The sequence below is a fragment of the Oculina patagonica genome, chromosome 8, assembly GCF_052425735.1.
Source record: "Oculina patagonica isolate OP01 chromosome 8, crgOcupat, whole genome shotgun sequence".
In the NCBI taxonomy this organism is placed as follows: domain Eukaryota; kingdom Metazoa; phylum Cnidaria; class Anthozoa; order Scleractinia; family Oculinidae; genus Oculina; species Oculina patagonica.
Genome location: NC_135765.1, coordinates 20885240 through 20898600, shown reverse-complemented (window position 1 = coordinate 20898600; position 13361 = coordinate 20885240). Strand labels below are relative to the sequence as shown.

At 36.8% G+C, this 13361-nt stretch overlaps 1 protein-coding gene across 5 annotated transcripts in view; it reads right to left on the bottom strand.

Annotated features, from left to right (window-relative positions):
- LOC144662704 (phospholipid-transporting ATPase IF-like) overlaps positions 1-13361 on the bottom strand; it is a 35263-nt gene that overhangs the window by 6992 nt on the left and 14910 nt on the right. For 4 of the 5 annotated variants that reach the window (XR_013572514.1, XR_013572513.1, XR_013572515.1 and 1 more), the window contains exons 23-38: positions 12818-12889; positions 12478-12519; positions 12331-12398; positions 11578-11632; positions 11371-11439; positions 11195-11274; positions 10766-10854; positions 10157-10230; positions 8688-8936; positions 7953-8012; positions 5860-5987; positions 5513-5571; positions 5195-5271; positions 4912-4981; positions 4396-4495; positions 3607-3793 (exon numbers count right to left, since the gene is read on the bottom strand). Coding sequence is in view for 2 of the 5 variants with exons in the window: in XM_078523570.1 (XP_078379696.1) it covers positions 3607-3793; positions 4396-4495; positions 4912-4981; positions 5195-5271; positions 5513-5571; positions 5860-5987; positions 7953-8012; positions 8688-8936; positions 10157-10230; positions 10766-10854; positions 11195-11274; positions 11371-11439; positions 11578-11632; positions 12331-12398; positions 12478-12519; positions 12818-12889 (1479 nt within the window). In the remaining 3 variants the exon portion in view is untranslated. Of the gene's footprint in view, positions 1-885; positions 1550-3606; positions 3794-4395; positions 4496-4911; positions 4982-5194; positions 5272-5512; positions 5572-5859; positions 5988-7952; positions 8013-8687; positions 8937-10156; positions 10231-10765; positions 10855-11194; positions 11275-11370; positions 11440-11577; positions 11633-12330; positions 12399-12477; positions 12520-12817; positions 12890-13361 lie in introns of those variants that run through there. The other variant, XM_078523569.1, reaches the window with a different exon arrangement.

The window sequence follows — 13361 nt, the reverse complement described above, 5'->3', positions numbered from 1 at the left end:
TTCTTCTTTGCTCCGAATGTTTTTCTCTGGCCATACGTCGCTTATCTTTCTTCCAGGATAAACTACATTTTTAAGTTCCACTTTGATCTGGAAATCAAACGATGGATGAAATCCACTCTGCGGATACGCCAATGCAAAATCTCATTGATTTATTTGTTTAAAAAAAGGGAAGCCAGGAAGTGTTTTACTAACACTGGATGGGAGAAAAAGGGGATACATTTTATCAGACCGTGGTTAGTGGTGGTATTATAACAGCTTTCTACACGTATTTATACTTGTGAGATTTCTATATGTATCAACAATTTAAAACTTCAACACAAAAGGGCGACTGTCACCAAACATAAGGCAAACTCTCGATATTTTTCATTTGTTTTTGGTCATAAATAGCTGCAAAATAAAGCGAAACCTGCGATGTAGTCTGCTTCCAATAGAAGTCCTTTTCATATTGATAAAAAAAGAAAGTTGCTTTTTGTGTTCCGACACTTAGAAAATTGAATTTTGAAATTTAAAATTCGCTTCCATAAACTCTTGCGCGATTGCAAACCAAATTGTCTGCAAATTAGTCTACACACTTGATACCGACACTTTAACTCACTGGAAGAGAAACTCATGGCTGTAGCGAAATAAACCACACTAAAAAAAATTGAAAAAAGAGCGAAAGGTTTTTACGACGACAGAAAAACTTATTTGTTAGCAAGTTTTTACGACGTAACTCTACATGAGATATAACTTCAAATTTCTTCAATCATCGTTTAATCTGCATACTTTTAAACATTGGGCAGTTTCTTGAAGCTTCTTGATTCTTTAACTTCTTCCGCTCAATGTTCAACATTTACTGACACTCGCACTTTAACGTAACTTAGTAACGAGAGTAATAGCAACAAATACATAAATAACAATTTTATTACTTTTCAAAACCCTCTTTAAAACGTTTTTTAAAGTACCAACACAAGTCATGTTCTCGTTATCAACTTGGTTGACTGTATTACTATTCATTATTTGTTACAATGAGGACCTTCATTTGAACAATTGTCCAGATTTTGCTTTACTAATAGTTCTGACATTGCTAAATTGTAATTGTCCCAAGTTTGCTAACGTTATTGTCCTAACTTTGAAATCTTAATTGTCCTAATTTTGCTATCGTTGTTGATCCAATTTTACTATCTTAATTGTCCTAACTTTGAAATCTTAATTGTCCTTATTTTGCTATCGTTATTGACCCAATTTTACTATCTTATTTGACCTAATTTTACTGGTAATTGACCTAATATTGTAATAGTAATTGTCCTAATTTTGCTATTGGATTTATTCAAACATGAAAATTATTTTGATGGTATAAATGGAAATTTCAAGAAACTGAGCTACATAAGCCGAAAAACCTTCATAAAAAGTCAAATAATCCTCAAGCTGCTAAATCAGAAGTGTTGCTGCTAGTTAATTCGATCAGTGACACATCACTTTGAGTTGAGATCTCTGGTGTGGTAGGTATTATGGTGCCTATATCCATAGTGCCAATAAGATGCCTTCTACCCTGTCCGTCCGTGGCAGCCTGGAAACAAACATCATGAACTAAGTACACACAGATCAAGATTATTAAAAAGTATTAACCACTCAATCACATTCGTGAACGTCTTTCCACAACGAAAAAATGCAAATGAAATGCTATGAGTGCAGCGAGTGCAAATAACTTTATTAAGTATACATTGGATAACTTCGAGTTAATTAATTCACAGATACAGTGAAGCCCGATGGAAAACAAAGGTTAGACTTTACTAAGTGTGCGTTATTTTCTAAATTGAAATACAACAAAAGCTGTAGCAGAACTCTACCTTTTTGAAGGCGTTTCCGAGAATTTCCAAAACTGACGCTGTCCACGGAGATACGGTATTCGACCACGCACAATGTATGATGTTTCAGTTCGACACAAAGAAATACCGCACGCTCGGTCCATGAACAGTTCTTATATGTTGTTAAGTGGTGCGAATGTTAGTATTGCTGAGTTCCACTGACGTTGATTTGTGGCCTAGTCAATTATCTTATTTAATTACAATTTATAATTAATAAATCGTTTATTTTTATCTTTTATTTCCATGGTAACGTTATAGGGTAAACTTGTGTTTTCCATGTATTTTGCGGCACCTTGAATAAATGTTTTGTTAGGTATGTTTATAATGTATAACAAATGAAGCATTCACAAAAAAGAAAAATGAAATTAATGAATTGCCCAAGCACGTTAATAATACTGTTTATAGGTCAACAAGAGTTTTAGAACCTTTTTAGTCTTTATTCCCCTCACTGGTCTCTACTACTACAGTCGCCTAACAGACACCTGTATAGTCTGGACAACTCGTTTTTAGCAAAATCCATCAAACTCTACCTGGTACAAATAAACCTTGACTGTTTATAAATTCTATCAAAATGGCTTTTAGATTAATTTAACCGCACTGAATGACATACAGTTCATTACTGTATAGTATTTGAGTTATTATTCCATTTACGTAATCTATTTTAATCTATTATATTTTAGGATTTTGGTATTGTAATTAATTACGCTTGATATGAACGTAAATACGTGGAAAAAGTTACTTGCCGCTTCGCAGACCAAAAGATAAAACTATTCATCGTGTGAACAGGCCCGTTCTCATTCAAACTCTCTCAAAGAAGAGAAAGAACGTCGATAATTGATAGCGAAAATCATGCCGAAAGTGATTAGTCATTTTGAGTTTCTGAGGCACACTTCTCTTACAATTAGATTAAATCAAAGCGATTTATTAATGCAAAATCATTTGCAGTCCATTTGGGGACACGCGGTCCATTGCGGTACTGCACTGAGTCAAACATATCGTAATAGACTTGTATCGAAAAGAAATAAAATTATTGACATAACTGGATTGAGTCTACCAACCCTGGCAGCTTTTGAATCTATTTAAGGGTACCAAAGTGCAAAGCAATTTCAAGCCACAGTTTTCTGTGGCTGGCCTTCAGTTTTGCTTCCACTTGCCTTAGATTAACAAAGCGGTCGACTGAGGCTCGCTCTGTTATCGTCCTAGACACCTTTATTAGGGGATTGCCATTTCAGCAGTTCGAGTGTTGAGTAGTAGTCAAGAATCATACATTCAGGTAAGCTTGATTGGTGTTTCAGTAGGTTCAAACTCTGAATATATATTTTTAGAATGTTCTACCTTCTTGAATTTTTTTATGAGCGCAGATCCTTCCCCCACGATGTAAGAATAATAAGTATATTTCAAGTCAGAACAAAATGTTTATCTTAAAACTATTAGCCCTAACTTGAAATCCTAATTTGAACTCAACTCATGAAAATGATTAACTGTTCTAGTAGGGACCTTACGGTGGCAGTAAGGGTACAAGATTAAGTACGAGGATGACTTTCTAATTTCAGCCGTTACTTACTAATTTTGTTAACGTTTCCATTAGCCCTCACTCCTTCGTGTTAATGACCAGTTGAATTGGGAGACTATCGGTACAAGATTGGCGTGAAACGTGATAATCCAAAACACGAGCACTTGGTTTGAAAAGTCGTACTAATACTGCGATGTAAGAGTCCCTATTAGCACACATACCATTCAAGATATGTAAAACAGTTACCTGCACTTTTTGCGTCTCTGAAGGATAGAAATGGCGGGCAATTAACATGAAGATGATATCAGGTAACAGGGACATGAGGATCAGTAACACTATTGCCAACCACACCACGCCTTGAGACAGAAGTTGAAAGAACAACTTATACATGTCTAACGATATCACGTCATTGAATGCTAGCTGGACACCCTTCCTGTAAATACCAACATCAAATAAAAATTACAAAGTATCAAATGCAAGCCCCCTATTTGGGCCTGTCTAACAACACAAAAAACCGCTAAGCGCTTACATGTAAATATGGTAACTTGTACTTAACAACGCTATAAAAAAATGTGAAACGGAGTTGTTTGTGAACAACATATTCATACAACATATTCATTTGCTTTTTACTTTGAATAAACATTCAGAGGAATCAGTCATTTTCCTTTGGAGGTTGGTATTCCGTTCATTTTGCAATTGTCGTATGAAGTATATTAGTAAATATTTATAAAGTGTAATAATCCTGGATTGAGGATCACGAAGAATACACATCAGGGTTGCTTTAATGATTAATACTACGATATTTCAAGTCATTTTTCTGATGAACAAAATTTCTGTCAAAATGGAGGAAATCTCAAAATAATAGTTTGCTAAGGTATAAAAACGCCAAAGTAATGATAAACAAAACATAACACGATTGATTGCGGCTGAGGAAGATTATAAGACGTATTACAAACAATAACAAAATTGGCAAAGTTATCAAGATGCACCAGGCCATGACGTTAAGTACATAAGGCGCTACTACTCAGTACTAACCAGGTCTCACTATTGAATGCGATCGTAGAAACGAAGAACAGAGCAATCGATCCCCATGTAGCCACGTGACTCATCCATGTCCAGTAATGAGTCACTAACGCTAGCTAAAATACAACAATAAGAATAATCAGCCACTATTAAACAGAACCACACTCATTCACTAAATGACACCATGTAAACCTCGGCGATTGTTAGTACTGAGTCGCTAGTACCAGCTACAACACAAGAATAACAAAATAAACCACTATCAGCCAGCTATGGCCAGTTCGCTCTCTGAGATGTGCTCACTGGGAATCATGGTAGTTGTATTTTCAACAAAACAAGTCTTAAACTTGGCAACGTTGAATTTCACTTCCAAGTTCCTAGCTAGCGAGTCACATATACGGACCTGGGCTGTATGAATCGCTTCATGTGATGACGTCATGTGAAGCCAGGAAGTGTCCATACAGATGGCTTGTAAAGCTAGTTGTTACGTCATTTCTATATAACTCATACTTATCTCAAAGCACTGATTACTTGCCTTTAGATTGCTGACTATGACGCAAACAGTAAACACAAAGGTTCCAAACGACCAGTTTCCATATTGCTGGGGAAATAAAGCATGAAATAATGTGCTAAATTAATTTTCACTTACTGTGATAATACAAGTTCACGTTAGCAAGTTACTTATATTTGAAAGAGGAAAAATACTTCCTGGAGTGATAAGAACACTAACACGTACAAAGAAAACACTATTTCAATGGAAATAAGTTTTGTCTCGCATGTAATTTTTAAGCAACGGAAGGAAAAGCTTTCTTACCCACATGGCAGGTCCTAATGTGTCACCTTGGAAAAAGAAATATGATCCAAAGAACAACACTAACGCGTGCCAATATCCTGAGGACATAACAAACACATGCTTTCAAACACACTGTTCTACTCTACGGAACTTTGTGGGAAAAAAAGAACTCACCTAATGTCTGTCATCTGCTTATTTTTTGTTAGTTAAATTATTTCTGAAGGAGAAACTTCGCTAAATAGCAACCAGTTTCGGTTATATTAATTGAATTTTGATATCCTCCAAAACCTTTCGAATCGTTAGCACTTAGGGTGACTGCAAACTACTACGTTCACTCACCAGAAACTACCCAGAAGAAAAATTCTGTCCATGATAAGCGATAGTTCTTACTAATGTCCCTACGGAAAAATATACATTGTTATTGACACATTAAATTACAATGAATCCCTACAAGAGTAGGTTGAAACATATAACAAATTCATATTACTTCTAATACACCCGTCCGTCCGTCTGTCTGCATTTTACTTGGTTCTAAATAAAACTCCAATGTTGTGGACCTTGGCCAACGTTTAAAAGATTACAGGAAAAAAAATTCGTGTCCATGGAAGGACTGGCCAAAGAATAGTAAGATATCCAAGATCGCACTATGTTAGTCTAATAAACAGCCTTAACACCCCATAATGTACCTGTATAGCCGAGGTTGACTTTGTAATGCGTCACTGTTCACATGTTGCTCAAAAATACCATACACAAGAATAGGTAGAGACGTGAAGAAAATGTTGTATGCTGTTAAAAAGAATGCGTGATACAAAGGCTGCAAACACAAACACAAGATTAGAAGAAATCATCCGCCACAAAACATCTTTCGTCCTCATTCAACACATCCTCGGAGACCCAGGGGCAGTTAGTGGGGGCGAAAGAAACGCGAAACTGCGGGCAAAAATAGCGCGAAACTGCGCGCAAAAAAAATTGGCATATATAAAAAGTTGTATTGACTGAAAGTGCCCCTGGGGAAAGTGTCTTACCAGACCAGTTCAAAAACCTCTCTGAATACTGCCTCCCGATTGGGCAGAAAAATCTTTTGTATTCCCTTTGTATTATTCTGCCCAATCGGCGACCAGCCTGACTACAGTCCTTTTGGTGTGTTCCACACGAAATATGTACACAAAGCCAGTTCGCTCGCCATACCTGTCTTGCTTGTTCGCCAAGAATTTGCTCGGGAAGGAAAAGTTTCGGCTAGTGCCTCCTCAACTTGGATGTGAAGTGTCGGGAAAATTTTGTCTTCGGGAAATATGACCGTCATTTGAGTGCTACAATTGTTGCTGCACGCATAACACGCGCGCGTAGCTAATCGGTCGATCGACGGAAAAATTTTACAAAATGTAAGGTCTTGAAAGTTTGTTTGGAAATAGTTTTTGACTTACTAAAATCTTTAGCTTGATGTAACTTAAAACACATTGTTATTTTAATTTATTACTATGATATTCGAAGTTATCTTTCTTATTACTATCTTTCTTTAATGTAGATAAGGTATTTCCTTTTTGTAACTTTATTTATTTATTTTTTCTTCTTCATTTTCGTCTTACCTCCCGCCTCAAATAACTAGGCTAATTGCGGGAGATGAAAAATATTGTAAATAATATGATTGTTTAAATAAACTTTTTGTTGTTGTTGTAGTTTCGCTTCCAGCTGCGATCGATCTTCTATTATCTCACCTATAAAAAACTTAGGAATCGCTGCTGCACGCTTTGCACGCGTAGCTCATCTGCCGGGCTTGTTCTTAAAAAAATTACTCTTGTTTGGAAAATTTTCGCGTAAAGCTGTCATTGATCTTCCCAGAAAAAATCTGAAAACATCCATTACGTGCATGGCCGTCAAACTTTCGACGTTTTCAACCAGGGGAGGCACTAGCCGAAACTTTTCCTTCCCGAGCAAATTCTTGGCGAACAAGCAAGACAGGTATGGCGAGCAAACTGGCTTTGTGTACATATTTCGTGTGGAACACACCAAAAGGACTGTAGTCAGGCTGGTCGCCGATTGGGCAGAATAATACAAAGGGAATACAAAAGATTTTTCTGCCCAATCGGGAGGCAGTATTCAGAGAGGTTTTTGAACTGGTCTGGTAAGACACTTTCCCCAGGGGCACTTTCAGTCAATACAACTTTTTATATATGCCAATTTTTTTTGCGCGCAGTTTCGCGCTATTTTTGCCCGCAGTTTCGCGTTTCTTTCGCCCCCACTAACTGCCCCTGGGTCTCCGAGGATGCATTCAACATTTTTTAAACAATATCCCGGGATGCACCAGTTACCTGAAGGGTTTATGTACTAAGTAACGATGAAAATCAAGTAAGGACGTGTTTCTTTTTTCTACTCATTGGTCTGATTACAACCGGAAATACGACTAAAGTCAAACCGCTCTTTACGGAAAATTCTTTTAAAGTTTTTTTCAGGGCCACGAATTCTGACAATTTTTACTAATACTCTTCTAAATACAATCTATTTGACTACCCGAAACTCGGACAATTTTCAAGCATATTTAAGAAGGAACTGTTTCTAGACGAATTTAAACTTCATTTTTAATTTCTTCCGCCTGATGTGTGTATATGATAGCAATGTGTGCAACAGGTGTACTATAATTTCAAGGAAGCTATGCTCTGTTGATCGAAATGAATTATTTGTAAAGATAAGGTGTGTTGGAGGGTCATTTTAACGGTGTCTCGTAAAGAACAGAATGAGGCTTATGGACAATTTACGTTCTTCGTATATTGTGTATACATACCTGCCCGGAGAAGGCGTTGAAAAATGCGTAAAAAAATTGCGGTGTGATAAAACTCACATTCTGAAACAAAGATGGTTTAGAGTGTTAGACATTGTAGTACAACAATAACATTTCAACATTGCTACTGTACACTCGAGAGTAATTCCCGTCCGTTATTAATTTCTGTTCTCTACCGCAAAACGTCAGCTCGAGATAAAATAGCTAACCAATTTTCTTTGCTAATATACAGTAAATATCCCATCAACATTAGATTTATATGCACAACTGTGTCTACAGAACATTGCACGGTACTGACTAGTATATACCGTAAAATGTCAGTTATAAGCCATAGGCCTGTACAGCTTCGTAGAGGTTTCGGGTGGGCTTATAACTGAGAGGTGTTTAAATCTGGAGGGGCTTATGAGTGGGTCAAAAAAAAACTGTTTGGAAATAAGCTGATAAGAAACAACTGTACGACCTTGATAAGGGATGTCATGTAAGAATTACATTCAAATCAGACGGTTTGATCTGCACTTAACTCCAAAACGTATTCATTGCCCATTTCTATTTGAAGTAAATCTATTTTACAGCTTTAATATGGAAACGTTGGGTAGGGAGCCCTTCTATCGGAGAGCGCTTTTAACCGGAAAATTTTTCTTTAGCGGAAAGATGGGCCTATAACTGGGAGGGCTTAAAAGTGGGCTGGGGCTTCTAAACGGCATTTTATGTCATTTTAATGACGGTCAAACATGTTACCTTGTAGAAAAAGTACTGAACCATGATAGAAGCTCTGACGTAATACCAGTGACCATGTACCAGCAGCACTCTCCAGAGAAACTTGAACCTAGCCACAGCATAGTCACTTGTTCTGACGGCCTGCCGACCCTCCTTGCCCATCACACCGATACCAACATGAGCCTCTTGAATCATTCCACAGTCATTAGCACCGTCACCTATAGCAAGCGTCACTGGCTTTTCACGGGAACACTTCACTAGCTGGACAATCTACAAAGTAACAAAACATCTCACTGTTATTAGTATAAATCTACTAGCGTTCTATCACGAATGCTGTTCTCTAATTGGCTACGCTACTCACTATCTATTCTGTTTTATAATAACCTGAATTCTACGCGCATTTTGATTGGTTCTTACTTATGATCTATCAGAGTACAGACACATGGATGACGTCACGCGGTGGTGTGACTCGCGCGCGTGATCAGAGTTTATAGTCCAAATCAGAGTTGTCGGCAAAGTTTTTCAAACTTGCGGGGCCACAACAAAGCAAAAAAGTTCAGCTTAATTACAAATCTTCAGTGAGAAACAATACGCCAAGTATCGTTCACCTTTCGAAGCATTTAACTGGGCGAAACAAGCTTGAAGAAGACAGTGAATTATTCGAGAAATTATCCGAAATCTGTATGAAAGTTTGACCGATGTTGTACAGTTGGACGACGCCACGGAAAACAAGCGAATTGAGGTTGATTAATGCTTACAGATTTGAACAACTTTCCAAATCGGAATAAAGGTTAGTTTTTTCATTGACTTTCAATTGACCATTTTTCTGTTTATTCAATTGCATTAACAATGCTTCGTGTTAACGAAAACTTAATAGTGAAATCAAAACAACTTAGCTCATCGGTACGGCAGCATTGCTCACACAGAAGTGTGCTGAAGTCTTGTGTTATTATATAAAACAAATAGATTTCATTTTGCCGTGCGTCTGTTCAGTAATAGATCACAGAAGACGTCAAAATGTGGTATGAACATCAGTGACCCACTCGGCTAGCGCCTCGTGGGCCACTTCTCTGTTCATACCACATTTTGACGTCATCTGTGATCTATTACTGAACAGACGCACGGCAAAATGAAATCTATTTGTTAATTAGTGGTAACTATAAGAAAGCAACACTAGTATTGTTTTGAAGTGGAGCGCAATTTAGTGAAGTGTAATGTAGTGTAAGTATTGTACTATTGATTGTATTGTAATAATCATTATTGTAAGCAATAAAAAACCAATAACAACCACTGTAAAATGCCAGTACAGTATATGATGCTATAACGTCACGGTAAACTGATCAATCAGTTTCAAGGGACCAGGTTTATAACATTATCGACTGACAGTCAACTTTTAACTTGACTTTAACGATGACTTGAACTACTCTCACTCCGACGATTACAAAATACGACATATTACTTTTTGGTACATGATTTGCTATACACGGTACCTGAGCCTTCTGTAATGGCGACATTCTACAGCACAATACTGCAACACATTGGTGGCAGATTTCTACAAACAGATCTGTAAAAGAAACAAATAATATATGAACCTAGTAAATGGCCTTGCTCACCACAAGTTCTCGTAGCTCAGTGGATAGAGCGCCCGTCTAGTATTTGGGAGGCCTTGGGTTTGATTTCTGTCGGAGACTCAGATTTTTTCTTTGTCCCACGCTCGAGACATGATAAACACTACATCTTTCTAATTTCTTTTCCAACTTTCTAAAAGTTAGTTATTAAGATATATCAACAAAATGTCATGAACATGACTACTGGAAAGTCCGCCACAGCTTGCCTGGGTGTTATTCCAAGAAATGGCACTACCCCAGAATATCACCGCAGATCTGACTGAAATGTCGAGTTGAGTTGAACAATTTACAACTTAAATTCAAAATTTAAACATGAGAAAACTTCGTTTTATGGTTATTTTAAACAAAACTGTGGTCAGGGGCATATTCCACGTGCTTTCTTGTAGTTTTCAAAGCAAAAATAGGAATTCTTCTGCTGCTTTATTCAATTACATAGAAACCAACAGTTTTTATAAAAACAAATTAACGTACCTGTGTATCCCTTGAAAACATGAGCTAAACTAAAACCATCTATGACTAAACCATAGGGCCTACCAGCTGTTGGAGGCCTATCGAGCAGCCTAGGATAACAGAAAACAGAACCATAAGTAAATAGACTATTATGCTGAAGGCCTAGGCATTATGCTCTACTGAAGTATAAAAAAAAATATTAAAAACTGGAGCATTTGATAACTACAACTAACTAACTACAACAGCTGACACCTTACAACATGAAATGGATAATGCAAGATACAGTGAGCTAATACTTGTCACGATATACAATGTCTAACAGAACGTACATGTCACAACATCCAGTGACTAACACAGTTCTTATGTTACATTATTAAGGGACGTACATAACTTACTTGTTACGTCATACAATGACTTAAACAAAATTATGTCACAACAACAGAGACTAACCTGTCACGGCACTTAGTAAGCTCGTCCTGACATTCTCTCTCTGACTGCTTCTTTGTAACAAACATCATTTCCATTCCAGTCTAAAGAAGATGCACAACAGTGTCATAATGAACTTACTTAATCACCAAGTAATCACTTAACCACAGCTAAAAAAAGCTCATTAGACTTATTAGAACCTTAAAGTGTCCACACGAGTGACTGATGTTTACTGCTGTTTCTTCTTTGTCTCCAGTAAGAACCCACACCTATAGAGATATGAAAAAAAAAAACACTCGATCAAATAATTATGCAGCCAATCTGAATGTGGTGCATGGTTCCACTGTGTTTTAACCAGTTACATGGTATAATTAAACTGACGTCATATCAGTGGTAAAATTCACTACCTTGATACCAGCTTCGCGAAGGGCCATTATTGTTTGTGGTACTCCATCTTGCAATCTGAAACAAAACAGGCAAAACACCTCAAAAACAATGCAACGCTGCTCATGTGAAAAAAGAAAATTTAGAAGCAGATAAAGAATGTAAGACATACTATGAGAAATCAAGGGATGTGGTGTTGAATTTGCAAGACTGAACTAGTTCTTTGGCATCAACAGCCCACGCAACATGACAATGATAATGATAATGACATTAATAATGTGCAAATTTCATAAAATGTTCAAATGCGCATGACAAGATTAAAAACGGAATAAAAAGACTAAAAAGCTAAAATTACAATTAAAAAGTAAACTTACAAAAATTTAAAAACAACTATGATAAAAAATGCATGAAGAAGGCGCTAAAAATTAAGAATCTTAAAAGTAGTTAAAAGTATAATAAACTCAATTCTGTATGTAACCGGTACCCATACTCATAGTTCAAGCAGCTGTTAGCTGTTACTTTGTGGCAGATAGTCACAATGCCATCAGGCAAGTGATGTTTGTAAAGATTGTGAGCTTTAGTAGCCCATTGGTTTAATAGTACATTGAACTGCAGAGAGATAACTAGACTGAATTCTATTATGTTAAACATTAGAAAAGGAAATTAGTGTTATTTGGCGGCAAGAAATTGTAAAGAAGAAAAAAAATACACTTGGAATATTCTTTTTCAGATCTATGATAAAAATAATACAAATGAATAAAGTTGTTGTTATGTACCTATCTTCCACAGCTGTTGCTCCAAGGACATGAAGATCTCTTTCCACCTCCTCATAGACACGAGCAAGCTAAATATTCAACAAGAGACACAACAAAATTAAACATAATAAACCAGTACATGAACTGAACACTGAGAGTCACTTGTACCTGCTCTTCTCTGTCATTGATAGCTTGGTTGGCCTTGGTCAGCTACATGGCAAAAAATAATACCACTTGTTAGCAAATACGAGGGAAGAATAAACAAGCCCTTTAGTTGAATCTTGAATTTAAAGGAAATTAACCTATACTGGACAGTACTATAGCTTAACCAACATGCTACACCTGTATAAGGGCTAAACATCAATTTTATGACCAAAGACTTAAGCTTATAATAAAAGGTTTTTTTTTGGAATTGGAGGGCATCTATTTTCCGTTGATTACATGGTTATTTCACTACAACATAAGTTTAAAATCATAAGGCAAGATATGTCAGGTGTAAAAAACGCACCTTAGCATCTACTTCGACATATTCATCTTCAGAAATCACTCTTCGAGCAACAGCTAAAGTCCTAAGTCCTTTCTAATAAATACAAGAAAAAAAGACAGATGTAATTTTCTGTTGTCACAAGCATGAGACAAAGAAAAAAATCTGCATCCTCAGCAGGAGTACAACTAGCAACTAGCCCCCTATGCAGAAGCTCTTTGGGCTCTGCATTCCTCCTCCAGCATGGGGGGCTAGAGTGTAACCTACATAAGTAAAATAATATTACCAAACTACCACATTAATTACTGAAATGCCTAACTATGGGTGCAGCTGAATTAAGAAAAAAGGCCAGTTGAAAACAATTTGTTGCCAGATCATGTTCAATTGCCATTAATATATTGCCTGTTTGCTATAGTCGATTAATATTGATTGGAGTCAGATTCAGTCTAAAATCATTCCAGTGTGCAGGCTTGAAGCAGCATGCAACAGATTTCAACAGGTTTCGGCATACAAGACATCAGTGCTATCTATGATTAACACAGGACTTCAGATTTCTTAATTGCTGAGG